Below are 14,180 nucleotides of genomic sequence, written 5' to 3'. Positions count from 1 at the left end.
AAAAAAAGGCAGCAAAGTATGATGTGGTTCTGATATTTGACATATTTGCATGCACGAACAATTTTTAAAAAGGTGCTGTATTCCCCATCATTGTGCTTTTCACCACTAAGTCTTCTTTTGTATCAAAAAAAAGCTACTCTTAGAGTCGCACTTTTACCCTGGCAATTGTAATCAGAAAGGTTGTTATTCATTCTTATTTCGTAGCATTTATTGTTTTAAAAACACTTGTGCTCTTTCAAGACAAATGATCATGTGGAGGTTGGTTAGGAAATGAAGTCTCTTTTATATTAATTTTCTCAAAGCTCATGATTTCAAGTTGAACTAGCCTCCTCCTTCAGATCCTGATCCAATTTGATTTCAAGCACCATTGTTGATCAACTCCTATGACTGAATCCAGATGGTTCATGACCAACTGAGTTGGGCGATTCAATATTCTGACTTAATTTTGTCGTTTCACGACTGATCTGATCCGATCCCCCCGGCCCCAACCCACCCAAAGAAAAACCTTTTCTTTTTTCCAAACTTTTTATCTCAATTGAAGGCTGTCCAGACCTGAAAAAGGAATATCAGTCCTTAAAGAAGGAATATCTCACCATTTTATTAGTGTTTGTTTCCTATGGTGAGTGTCTTCGCCTATGATGGTATAGCAGTGAGTCTCCAGAACAGTAAGAGCATTGACTACTCTCTGTTGTTCTGCTGCTTCTGATTTGCTCTTCTTATCTCTTTGGATTGTGAATTCTCCGCCACTTGAAATCCTCTTCCTTATGCTTTGGCACCTCTTCTTTACTTCTCCGTTACCCCTTTTTCCTTTTATTTTCTTTGAAGATTGTTAGTATTTTAGTTGGATGCTTCAGTTGTCGGGGTTAAATTACTGTGCCGTGATTATGAACAATTCAAATCCTTTTAGAGGTTTGGAGACTCATAATTAGATGAGTGTACTATGATCGTTGGAAGAACGTGTATCATATTTTACGCATAAAATCTTTTTTTTTTGGTGGTAAATACGCATAAAATCTTGATGGCTGTGTAATTCTGCCAGTATAACTAATTTGAAATTCATCATCTGTAGTGGTTTGATCAAGTAGATGTTCAGCAGCAAACAACAAATTCTGTTTAGTTGTACATTGATAGCTTCTTTGGTTCATATACCATTTGAGAACGGTTGAAGCTTCTATATGTGATTTATTTCTCATGCCTGTGGCAATGATATATCGAAGACTACTGGGATGTCGCCAAATGCACAAAGCAAGACAAGATAATCAGCTGAGCTATTAGGTGATTCCTGTTCAATATAAGGATACTTACAAGGAAGTTAAGCAACTTTAATGGGATGTTCATTGTTGCCAAGCTACCTGTAGATTTTAAGCACTCGGGATTCAACATTTTTTTAATATCAAATTGCAAGGTTTTGCAGCAAATATTCTGTTCAGTCAATTAGAAGCTATTTCATCCTACTTGTTCCTGCTGACTTCTCTTCCCTTATGTTTGGAGCAGGTTAAATGCAAATGGTTGAAGAATTGTTTAGAGTTATAAATATATGTGAATAATCTTGGAGCTGCATGCATATTTGATAGTAAACCAGATCCTTTGCCAAAACCCCTTCCCTCTGCAGTGACAACTAAACCTTCTACTTGGCCTTGTAGTTTGGGTGAACAGGAGAAACTTCATTACTGAACATAGTAAAGGCAAGGTTCTAAATGGTAACTTTATGAAGTTCTTTTTTTTTAATCACCGAAAAGTTACCAAGGTCATTGGCACACAGTGCAAAATTTGACAGATAATGGGTTCACTTCTCTACCCGTCTCCATGTAAATACTAGGCTTTATCTGTAATATGATTTGAACCTGTGATGTGCATTTAATCCACGTATCATGCACCTGTGATGTGCGTTTAATCCACGTATCATCTGTTGTGCTCTTACCTCAGACTGAAGTTGAAGTAACTTTGTGAAGTTCCAGTTGGAACATGTAGAAGGAAGAGGGAAAAAATCAGAATGGTTTAAAGTGCAAAAAGAGATGGTATAACAAAAACACGAAACTTGATGCACAAAATAATTGTACATGGTAAGATCTCCTCTTCTAGAGAACAGGGTTGATGCTCACTTGTGAGCTCCATGTCTTCCATAGTTGAGGCGGAGGATTAAAACCTCATCAGTAGCGTAGCATCTCCTTTCCCTTTCCTCCTCTCCTGGTGTTAAAAAAAAATAATCTAAAATCTAGAGAAAAAGCTTGAGGTACTTGTTCAAGTCAAGTTCAGATTGTGCTTGGACCTTTAGATTGTTTTCTGTATATATGCAGATTATTATCTTCTTTAGTGATACATGATAGTACTATTTTCTGCTGTTTTATGACAATGACTTGAAGACGCTTAACATTATATAAATGTGCACAACAGGATGGGGAATAGGTTTTGCTCACTTGTAAATTTAATATGCTTCAAATGCAGATTGAAAATTATAAGAGCCATTGCACTAATCTTCATAAAAGTTTAAGATGTATTAAGTTTTTCACTTTCCACCCTTCACTTTACTACTATTGTACAGGTCATATCTTTTCCCTTTTTCTTTAATTCTGAGTTTGAAATCAGCATTAAAAAAGAGAGGGAAAATTATGATTTTATGATTTTCTTGAATCTTGACCATGATGAGGAAACACAGAAGAATCAACGAACTAATCGCCAAGGTTACAATTTTTCTAGAATTTCAGAAAGACTTGTCAGAAATCGCTGTTCAACCAGGAAAGACATGGGACGTTTAGGCGTTGCTTGGACCGAGTTAAGAACAGACTGGCTACATAGTTAAGTGGGAAAATACGATTACAGTGAATTGAAATTCATACACTTTGTTGCAAATTTGAGCTAATCTAATATACAAAACTTCAACTAAGGATTTGATACTGTAAACAGTTCCAACACTCTGAGCTGTGGAACTATCATGATATGTTACATATTGTCCAATTTTTGAAGCGCAAAAACTTCCTCTTCATTTATTGACTTTGAACCTTGAAAGCAATCAAGATCTTATATTGATGATTCAGGTTCAGACTTCCACAAAGATGATATATCAGCCACAGCTTCAGAAACTGTTAGATATATTCCATTTAATCCAAAGGCGTCGAGAGTGTTAGATTGATGCAGTTTTTCCATAACATTCCCACCTGGATTTGCCAGCACAAGCTACACCAACAAAAAATCGAAGATTTCACGTGAAAGTAAAAGAAAAAAGGAGAAATTTTTTGTAACAAATATTTTGACTAGTGAAAAAAAACAAAGAAAACGCTTTTATGTGGCTGACGGATTTACCTTAAGAGATCGTTTATCCAGTGTCTTTCTTAGTTCACATATTGCGTCGATGCCACTTGAGTCTATGGATGACACAGCTGGTGAAGGAAGACATAATTTTGTTACTCAACATGTTGAATGCTGCCAGTAAAACAGAAGATGAGTAAATATCTCTTTTTTTCCAACTGACCTGTCATGTCGATAATTACACATTTGATTGCAGTTTCTTTGTTGGCTGCTATCCACTCTTCCTCTTCGCGAATCCATCTCAATATCCTGCAGTTACAAAATGTGTATTTGAGTAAATAGAACTGTGTTTGATAATCTTACAGATTAGTTGAAGTTAGCGAAAAGCAAAATACAGAATCTGTATCATATGTCTGAACTAACCTTTCTTTTAAGTAGGTAGAATTTGCAAAGTAGATCGGAGCCTCAACAGCAAGGATAAGGAAAGAAGGAATTCTAACAGCTGTTCTATATCTGCTTAAGTTTTGATATACTTGAGTTCCGGGAATATTGCCCAGGACACTAGTATTTGGCCTTGTTACATGCAAGAGGATCTTAAAAACCGAAACTCCAACCTAAAATTTCACAAGCAGTAGAAAATGTTAGGTACAAGGAGGAGATATCAAAGAAAGTTGTACTATAAGATGTGATTTTTGAGGAGATGCTTACTGCTATGGCTAGGCCGAGAGGCACTGAGATGAAAAGAACGCCAAAAAATGAACACAAGCAAGCCAAGAAGTCGAGCTTATCAACTTTCCATAGCCGGAAAGCAGCTTGATAATCAATTAGGCCAATAACTGCTGTGATAATAATTGCAGCCAAGATGACAATGGGGGTGTAATAGAACAGTGGCATTAGAAACAACAAGGTGATTAACACAGCTGTTGCCATTATTACGTTTGAAACGACCGTTTGTGCCCCAGCGTTGTAATTTACTGCTGATCTTGAAAATGACCCTGTAAATCAAATATTTGCTGGTTAAAAGAAAAAAAGAGTTAATCTTACTTATCGCAAACAACAGGCCAAGGAGGCGGGTACCTGTTGTAACATAGCAGGAAGAACAAGAGCCAGCCATATTCATGAGTCCAATTGCCATCATTTCTTTGTTGCCATCAACTTGGTAATTCTTTAAAGCAGCAAATGTTCTTCCTACTGCAATCCCTTCCTACAGGTCAATGAAAACGTCAAAAAGAAAGCGCTTCATAATATTTCTACGGCCAATTGCTTGTAATAGTCTCAAGTGACTTACTGTTAGTGCTAAGATTCCGGAAACAATGCCAGTTTTGATGGCTAGAGGCAGATAAGGACCACTTAGATATAACATGTTCAATGAGGGTGGATTTAGACCCTTTTGCAGGTGTCCAATCTGCAATAAACCAAAGATATTTTCAGTTTTATTCCGTCTAAAAACCTACGTTGGCAGACTCTCCAAAGTACTGCCGCACCCGTGTTGGATCTTTTAAAAATATACTATTTTTGGAGGATCCACCACGCACCCGGCGACATTTTCAGAGAGTCTGAGCAACATAGCTAAAAACTATGGATGGAGGTAAAGCTGATGAATTTTACTTACAGTTTGAATGCCATGAGCCTTGGACTTAAGGAGGGCGACTACGAGAGTTGAGAGAATAACCGAGGCCAATGGAGATGCTGCTGAAAGCCAGAAAAGTTTTGGATTCCTGGTGCTCTGTAATCACAGAAGAAAATTCAAATTAGTTAGAAAATGAACAAAGAGATGAATATTAGTCAGAATATTATGTTCTGAAATAAACCAAACACTTACAATTTGCCTAGTCGTCAGCAGAAAGGCGAGAAAACAAATGCCCATAACAATGGTTTGCCAAGACCACTGCAAATAGATATAGAGGAGTAAAACTACTAAATAATGATTTGCATCAGTTGACAAAGATAGTTATTTTTTCCACTATCTTATATCTCAGAGGAGTTCAATATCGACAAAGAAGATTCGTCTTACTTCATCTTTGTGCTGGAAAACTGAAGACAGAACAGGAACTATTTGCATCTGGCTTGTGAAGTGGACTATCCCTAATAACCCTTTCAGTTGTTGCAATGAAACAATGACTGCTGCACCAGCCATGAACCCAACCAAAGTCGCCTTCGACAGAAAATCAATGATAAATCCTAACCTGTAAACCATAAACTTTAAGTCGCTTGACATTTGAACTAACAGAGTTCTAAAATCAATATAAGCACATGGCAAAAGTTTTTGATTCTTGAAAGTAAATCTTTGAGGACCTTAGATTACTTCATAACACAAAGCTAGAATGAAATGGACTCGCATAAAACGAAATCGATACATAGGATTAATATAGCCGACCCAACTAATTTAGAAGTAACGCACCGTTAGATAAAAGTCAATAATAATGAAAATGATTGAGTGTGGCCAAGAAGGATAGTACGGAAATGTAAGCATTTGAATACTCTAATGTTTACAAAAGTCATTAATACAGGTCTACAGGCAGAAGATTATACTTAAAACAAATACTCCTAGTTTATATTGGTATGCCGAGATTCTGAAAAGCAAATATCCGTAACTGCATTATGTCAACCTTGAATTTTTTTCTTTTTCACCAGCTATATTTGTTAGTTTTATACTGTGCATAAGAGTCCAGAGTCCGGTTTTATATGGTGCATAAAAATCCTGTCTCTTTCCATGTATTTTTCTCTGCTTTCTTGCTGTTTTTAGTGGAAGTGCCCAATGTTTCTAAATGATTCTCTTTCCAAAAGTTTGTTTCCACTTAGCTACTGTAGTCCACTACTAAATTAACGGTAAATTTGATGGTGGAATGAGGAATGTTATGCTAGGATTATTCCTCTCTTTTACTTTCTCTTTAAATATTAGAAATTAAAATTAAAACGTTGCAAGAATTTTCAAGTGAATGAGAACCATTAAGCTAAAAAATTAAGTTATATACACTGACATGCGCTCTAAAAAAAATACCAATATGAGTGGCAATTTAACTTGTTATAGAACGTCGTGACGGGAGCACATTATTCTGCTCAACCAGTGCCCCCCTAAAGGCTTTTAGTGTTCAGGGTGCCAACTGCTTTAAATTAACCATTTTCAAGGTATATACGTATATATATATATATATAGAGAGAGAGAGGATTTCATCCGAAGTTTACGTGGTCCGGTGACCCCTCACCCATACACATGGTTCCGCCTCTGCCTGTCAGTGCATAAAACTTAAAAAGTCTTAACAGAATATACCTGAAAAAACCGAGTGAAGCCTGAAACAAGCCAGCAAAAAGGGTAGCTGTAAAAGCCAACTGAAGGTAAAGAACAGGCTCTTCAGTGTAAGAAACTGCTTCACTCAGCATTGTGCCCATAACAAGTGAAGCTATCGAGACCGGACCAACTGCTAAGTGTCTTGAACTCCCCAAAACTGAATAGATCAATGGTGGCACAAAGCTTGAATCTGCATAATCATATCCATTAACATTTCCACTCTTAGATTATATTATTAAATATCTAGATTTAATATAGAGTGATTTTTCTTTACATAAGATATTGCAAAGCACAAGAAAATTAGTAAATCACCATATTCGATTAAGCACACATTTACTCTTCAACATAGACTGTATACTTTACAAACAGCGGGTGCATCATTTTTTACTCAAAATACATGCGGAAATTTCTATAAATTATATATTTATAGGAAAAGTTAATGCCATGGGAACAACCTCTTGCAGAAATGCAGGGTAAGGCGGCATAGAATAGACCCATGTGATCCGGCCTTTCTCCGGAACCCGCGCATAGCGGGAGCTTAGTGCAGCGGGCTGCCCCTTTATATATTTATAGGAAGTCTGGAACTACTGTCATAATTCACAAAAGAATGTATGTAGGTACAAGTACAAAAATATTCCAAACCCACTGATTTATAATCTTGCATGCGCCTCTGCCTTGAATTAATAGACCACTACCCTTGATAAATCTTCATAAAGATCTTTAAAATTAAAATTAGTACCAAATATTGACAGATTATTAGTAAATGATAAAAACGAACAATTCTATCAATTAAAAATCAAATATATATATATATTCTAAAATTAAGGGATAAAAAGAAAATTAGATTTTTAAAGAAGAAAATGACAAGCTAAGTGTGGTTATTTACTTACATAGTCCAACAATAGGTGGCAAATTAGCAAGTTTTGCATAGCTAATTCCCTGTGGGATAGCAAGGCTAGCAATTGTAAGTCCAGAAATTATATCAGCCCTTAATAGTTTGAGATTATAGTGAGGACCCCACTCAAAAACAGGGAAGAAAAACTGAAGACCCAAAACCAACTTCATTAACCATGTTTGGTTCTTGAATTTGTGAAGTGGATCATCTGGAAAAAATATTTCCAATAGCCTTTGCCTAAGTTTTTGAAGGGTAGTTTTGTGTGGTGGTAAGCAAACTCTGTGCACTTCAAATGGTTGATTATTTGATATTTGTAATTCTGTTGTTGTAGTAGACATTGTGATAATTGTTTCATTGCATGCATGGCCTGATAAATCTTCTACTCTGTTTGAACTTAGTCCCATATTCTACAAAAATATAGTACTGAGTTAGAAGCGGTGGGAATTGTGGTTATTTCAAGAATTTGGAAGAGGAAGAAGAGTTGAGAGAGAAAGAGGAGTACTTGAGTTAAGAGGTAGGGGCAGTTGTTTGTTGGTAAATGCACAAGGACACTACCCATCCTTTTATAGGACAACTTTAACTATCACCAAAAAAACAGAAAAGAAAAACAACAGCATTAGTGCTATGACAACCAACATTCAGAGGACAAGAATTGTTTACTTTTTGTTTTCTAATGTTAGAAGAAAAACAAATTATAAGTTTTATATACTCATTAAATATTTACACATCATGAGCCGAGGGTCTTCCGAAAACAACTCTTTCTGTCCTTTTAAAGGCCCGTCTGTATACACTCTACCCTTCCCAGACCCCACTTATAGGACTACACTGGGTATGTTGTTATTGCTAAAATATTTACACATGAATCAAGTCACTTAAAAGACAATTATATATAAACTTTCCATTCATTTATATGTAACAAAACAAATATTGTAAATTTTTGTGTTACAATATGTGCATAATTTTGTCTCACAATCCTTACATTACTATTGATTCTTACATTATAATTTTACTTACATTATTAATTAATTGCTTTAACTTGTTTCTCAACCAAACAGCTTGTGTCAATGGTATGGCCAATAGTCCAATTGTCTGTCTTTAAAGCACCATGAAATCTCACTGTTGCATCTTTTTCTAGCATAATTATCACCGCCCTAATACACAAGGGTGGCTGCACCTTCAACAAAGCGGTGTCATGCGATACAATTTCGTCGAAATTTTTTATTAAATATATGTATTAATACTATGATAAAACGAATAAGTAAGGATAAATGACATCACTTGCCATAGATTGTCTCTTGGTGTGTTGGTTATGTCTTGATTTTGCTCTAAGAGGTTAGTGGTTCAAACTTTAACTAGCAACATATTTTTTGGAAATATTTGAGAGAGCCGTGGAATTAAACCGAGGATCTTTTTCGACACCAATTACAAAAATTTCTACGTCAGATTAGGAATATGTATGTCCTTAATCTCCTCTAAAACAATCCGCCGTTGAAATTGGTTTTTTCTATTCCAGTAATTCACATTCACGCATATGCACTTCGAGATAATGTACTTACTAATTCAGTTATAAATGTAAGGCAGAATAGCCTAAACGGCACTTGTACTTCACCCACTTTGTCATGCCGGTCCCCAAACTTACATATTTGCCAATTGAACACTTATACTCATTCAAAACATGAATAATAAACGCTTATCCAACGTGGCTTATCCTATGTGTCATATGTGGCTGCAGTGCGTGATTCACACGCCTGTAAGGGGCGTGAAGACAATAAAAAAAGCCCTAACGGTAATAATTTAGCCTATTTAACATCCATCTTCTTCTTTGTACCTTATTCTCCATTGTTGAACATTGTAGAAGCTAAATTTAGCAAATCTGATGCCTTCTTCTTTCTTTGTTAGCTTCAACTGTCAAAAATAGAATTTTAATTTCATGTGAATCTTCTTTGCCCATCAATTTTTGCAATCTCCTTTTGTTTTGAAAGTGGATTTTTTTCTGCTTCTCCTGCAACAAATACGCTATTGCCGCCTCTTCTCCTTCAACAATGAGGATGCAACCTTTGTGTTATTGTGGAGTTGCTGCAGATCTTAAAATGTCACGAACATCCACCAATCCTGGAAGGAGGTTCCTGGGCTGCCGAAGATATGAGATTGGTGAAGGTTGTGGCTTTTTCAGATGGGTTGATCCTGCGATTGAGGAAGAACACTACAAGACTCTTCTTGCGGCTCTTATTAAGAAGAGTGATCGATGCCATTGTCAAAGAAGTCAAGGAAGGTCGAAGTTGAGAGTTGCTGCTATTATAATTGTGGTTGTACTTGTTCTAATGTTAGCTATTATGTTATTTGTTTAGGATTGATAGTGCACTTTGTTATTTCCTGGGTTTAGGCTACATATTTTGTGTTGATGTAAAATTTTGTTCATGAAATATATTGACAAAGGCTCCATTACAGCAACAAGTACTAATATAATGGCCTGTGTTATAGGCAGTTAATAAAACATCCAAAATAAGGGAGTTGGTTTACAAAATATTGTCAATGATAGGCAATCAACAAAAACATACATAATGAAGTAGCTTTACAAAATATTGTCTACCACAGTCAACAAAAACATAGTAAATATCAGTTGAGCACTTCAATTAATGTCTGTTGTGGCTTGGCTGCTTGGTGTGGATTGTGTAACTGGTGTGGCTTGAGTGCTTGTAGCAGACTTTGCCCTTCTATAACTCTGTTCTTGCAGCTGCCTTTGTGTAACTGCTGGTCGGCCCTTCCACTTTAGTCCAGGTGGTTTGAACCTAAGTTCAATGTTGGTAGGAGCAGAACTTATGAGTGTAGAAGGATTGTGTACCACTCTGTCAGTAGTTCCAGACTGCACAAAAATAAAAGGTTGTGAGTGAGGGATTATGTAGTAAACCATTGTGTAATTGAGTTGAAATATTTACCCTCTGTATAACAGTGCCATTTGAATCAAATAGCACACCATATCCTGTTGTCTTTGTTCTCTTAGACCCTGCATTTGCACCACCTCTTCTAGGCTCATTGGTCTTCCTTTTTGGACCTCTTGCAACATTAGTTGATTGTTGTGTGCTTGGTTCAATGATTGGTGGAGTGAAGGATGCACTTCCCATAGTTGAAGGTGCTGCTGCACTTGCAGGTGTTGTTGATGCACTTGCAGGTATTGATGATGCACTTCCAGCTGCTGCAGTTCCACTTTCAGCAGTTTCACCTCTACCTGAACTAGTTCCAGCCCTTCCCTCTTGGTTTTTCTGCATACACATAACAAAACTATCACTAGTAATTGAATTCTTTCAATATTAGTAACAAAACAAACATTAATACTTACTGCTGATGGGCATCCTTTCTTGTTATGTCCTAGAGTCTTGCACAAAGAACATCTCATTTGTCTCCCTATCCTTGTACCCTTCCCAAACTTCTTCTTTGGTTCATCAACAGCCTTTGTCCTTTTTTTCTTTGGCCTTCCTGGCATTGCAGTTATAACAGGTGGCTCAATAGCTGGCAGTGTGCTTGTTGGCCACAAATTCATACTAGTTAAAGGTTGAATGAATCTGCTATATGCCTTAAGGTAGGTATCCTTTCTATACCAATGGTCAACATATGGCTCAACCTCATAGTTCTTGTAATGCATTGCTGTAATTGCATGTGCACATGGAATTCCTTTGAGTTGCCATGATCTACAAGTACAGGTATATGCCCTAAAGTCAACAACATGTTTATATGGCCCATCCTGGATCTCATACCCTGTTTCACCATTAAATTTGACTTCACATTTGGCTGCCCTTTGAGCATTCTCTCCAAGTATTTCCATAGCCATGAGTGATATCTCAAGACAGACATAAATGCCCATAAAGACTTCCTTGCCAGAAACTGAATCCTTAGATGTCCTTATCACTACAGTAGTGCCAGGATTAGTAGACTTCAGCATTTCTGCATAATCATGAAGCCTAGCAAATTCTTTCTTGTAATCACCCATATTCTCCTTCATAACTATCATTTTTGCTCTTCTACAGGAAGTTTTACTCACCATATGATTGCCTAAGTAAGGCTTGAATCTGATGAAGTTTAATTTGAGGCTCACTAACTATTCTGTCTTTGAATTTTTTTGCAATCCATGGTGGGTTACACATCTTGTTCCTTGTTTTCTTGTAGCATTTATGGACAGGGTAGTATGTAATCACTCTAAAGTTTCTGGTGCTGCCTTCAATGCTACCAAGGATATGCCATGGACATCCATTTTTTGTGCACTTTGCCCTAACCCTTTCCTTCTCATTAGGTTTCAACTTAAGGTTGACACCTTTTTGAATAGAATATGTCTGCAATGCCTCCCTAAACTGTACAGCATTCTCAAAGATCATATACAGTTCAAAAAATATTTTTTTGGAAGTTGTATCAAAATACACCTTCTTACTTGGATTCCTAGATGGAGCATCCCTTACTTCATCAGGGCCAACAGGTTCTCTGTCATCATCACTACACTCACTACCTGGATCTGAGCTATCAAAATACTGGTCATCCCCTCCTAGTTTCCCTTCATATTTTCCCTTTTTGTTCTTATGCATATCTTCAAAACCATCATCTACACCAACTGGACCAGATGGTATCTCATCTACATTTACTTGGGCATCCTTCTTTTTGTTGAGTTTAGACTGTCTAATTTCAACTAAATCATCTTCCAAATCACTACACTCTTCAATGTTCTCATCTATATCAAACAGTGAGTCAGACCCTTCAGAATCATCAAGGTCCTCATCAGATTCAGATTCTGATGTTTGAAGGTGATAGGAAGAGAAGTTATTACTTTCACCTTCATCTGATTCTTCTATCTCTTCATTTAACCCACTGTCATGCCCCTCTGTTTGTATAGTGGGGTCTAGTTCAGTTATGTCCTCAACAAGAATAGGCTCACTAATTTTATGGACAATACAAACATCAACAAAGTCACCACCTTTCAATGTATTAAGAAAATTTAACACATCAGCATCTGTTTTTAAAATGAAATAGGCACCACTTTTGTTAACTTTACATCCAAACAAATCCACTTCTAAAAATCCTAAGTCCCTAGCAAACTTGTGAAACAACATAATATGTAGCTCATCCACATCAACTGTAGCTAAGTGAGGACAGGTTAGTCCATTTGCATACCTTAGGTCAGGGTCGGATACAAAATTACCACTGTGGTGGATTTGTAGGTTAACTAGGGTTGAAGCCATTTTCTTTTCATACCTGCAAAGAAACAAAAAAAAAAAGTGTTATCAATGACTATTTGTTATCAAAAGTTGCACCTTTACACAACTCCATAAACAAACCAACAAAAAAGACAGATTTTTAAAGTAAAAAAGCATCCAAGATTCCTTTTTCGTCCCCACAATAGACCTTATAATATTACAGAAAAATACTAGTCGGTGGACCGCTAAACATGAACGAGACCCAACAAAAACCCAAGACACTAGGATGAAATTCTGATTTGAAAACAAAAACCCAAAACACTAAAGAGAATAACCAAATATGCCATTACATGCATGACACTACATTAAAAAGGCCTTTCACTCTAACATGTAGCAAAACACAACAAAAGCCCTATATATTAAGGGATATTAAACAGCAATTACGACCTAACCCAACCTCCCCCTAAAAAACCCTAAACAGAGCAAAATCCCCATAAATAGAAGGAAATGAAGAACAATAAAGACAAAATATGAAGAATAAATGAAGAAACTTACCCCACAAACTTTGATAACAACTGTACAGATGAAAATCCCGGCAAGAACGACGGAGAAGAGAGGAGCGACTCACTGTTGTTCGATACTATCTAAGCCCTAATTTAGCGGGGTAATGGTAAATGGAAGGGGAAGTGGTGGGGTTCGGCGGGGGGGGGTAAATAAGTTTTTTATCCTATTTGGCCATCAGATGTGACTTGGAGCCTACGTGGATATATTTTATTGACGTGGCGTCTTACGTGTAGGCGATTGTCAAACACGCACTGGCAGCCTCATTGGATAAGCGTTTATTATTCACGTTTTGAATGAGTATAAGTGTTTAATTGGCAAATATATAAGTTTGGGGACCGGCATGACAAAGTGGGTGAAGTACAGGTGCCATTTAGGCCATTCTGCCTAAATGTAAAGTCAAACTAGAAGTGAGTTAAAAATTAAAATGTGGGAATGGTTTAAAAGTTACACAAAGGAGTAGCAATTTTAGTGATCATTTCCCAAATCAAGTAATCTGCATTCATCAAGAATAGCAGAGTAAGGGATATAATCAATATATTATATTGGTTAAGCAAAATGAGTATATTTTATTTATGCATCAGAACATATTCGTGGTATTTATTAATAATAATTGTTTTTAGAATGTCGAAACTTCTGCGTCAGATTTAAAACATTTGTTCACATTGAGAGGACAACTGCACTGCTTTTTTATGTAGTGAACTCAGTTTTGTTGGTTCACGATTGAGATTTGAGATAACAACACTTCAAACTTAGTGCTTTATTTTGTGGTTCAAAAGTTGTAAATTTTCAAAGTGTTTGGACTAGGACATCACTCTACTGCCAAGTGACATCACTCTATGTCAATTGGAGTCCAAGCAACTATGGCATCGGCCCCTAAGAACGAGAAGAAAAAGAAAAATATATATTTTTAGTCGCTCCCAAAAATAATAGTTGACAAAATGCATTATATATATATATATATATATATATATATATATATATATATATATATATATATATATATATATAT

At 36.4% G+C, this 14,180-nt stretch overlaps 2 protein-coding genes across 5 annotated transcripts in view; one reads left to right on the top strand and one right to left on the bottom strand.

Annotated features, from left to right (window-relative positions):
* LOC109217434 (protein SYS1 homolog) overlaps window positions 1-1,898 on the top strand; it is a 6,712-nt gene extending 4,814 nt beyond the window's left edge. Inside the window, exons 3-4 of one of the 4 annotated variants that reach the window (XR_002066638.1) lie at window positions 1,070-1,275; window positions 1,495-1,898. Coding sequence is in view for 2 of the 4 variants with exons in the window: in XM_019381678.1 (XP_019237223.1) it covers window positions 1,070-1,077 (8 nt within the window). In the remaining 2 variants the exon portion in view is untranslated. Of the gene's footprint in view, window positions 1-1,069; window positions 1,469-1,494 lie in introns of those variants that run through there. The other 3 variants (XR_002066637.1, XM_019381679.1, XM_019381678.1) reach the window with 3 other exon arrangements.
* Window positions 1,899-2,711: 813 nt separating this feature from the next.
* Window positions 2,712-7,960, bottom strand: LOC109217433 (probable sulfate transporter 3.4). The gene is made up of 12 exons (XM_019381677.1): window positions 7,426-7,960; window positions 6,518-6,725; window positions 5,261-5,432; window positions 5,069-5,134; window positions 4,859-4,972; window positions 4,535-4,651; window positions 4,324-4,450; window positions 3,955-4,241; window positions 3,670-3,860; window positions 3,470-3,555; window positions 3,301-3,377; window positions 2,712-3,174 (listed from the first exon to the last, which is right to left on the bottom strand). Exons 1-12 carry the CDS (start codon window positions 7,832-7,834, stop codon window positions 3,019-3,021), a joined length of 2,010 nt encoding a protein of 669 aa, XP_019237222.1. The 5' UTR covers window positions 7,835-7,960; the 3' UTR covers window positions 2,712-3,018.
* Between the last annotated feature and the right edge of the window lie 6,220 nt (window positions 7,961-14,180).

The sequence above is a fragment of the Nicotiana attenuata genome, unplaced genomic scaffold, assembly GCF_001879085.1.
Source record: "Nicotiana attenuata strain UT unplaced genomic scaffold, NIATTr2, whole genome shotgun sequence".
In the NCBI taxonomy this organism is placed as follows: Eukaryota; Viridiplantae; Streptophyta; class Magnoliopsida; order Solanales; family Solanaceae; genus Nicotiana; species Nicotiana attenuata.
Note: the sequence above shows the minus strand (reverse complement) of the source record. Positions and strands in the feature narration are given on the sequence as shown.

What these genes read in the sequence shown, in the direction of transcription:
- LOC109217433 (XM_019381677.1), bottom strand. Translation starts at nt 7,834, where the DNA reads ATGGGACTAAGTTCAAACAGAGTAGAAGATTTATCAGGCCATGCATGC. An exon ending in TTTTCCAGCACAAAGATGAA is followed by an intron (nt 5,135 to 5,260) that starts GTAAGACGAATC and finishes ATCTATTTGCAG; the next exon opens with TGGTCTTGGCAAACCATTGT. An exon ending in TCTACCTACTTAAAAGAAAG is followed by an intron (nt 3,556 to 3,669) that starts GTTAGTTCAGAC and finishes TTGTAACTGCAG; the next exon opens with GATATTGAGATGGATTCGCG.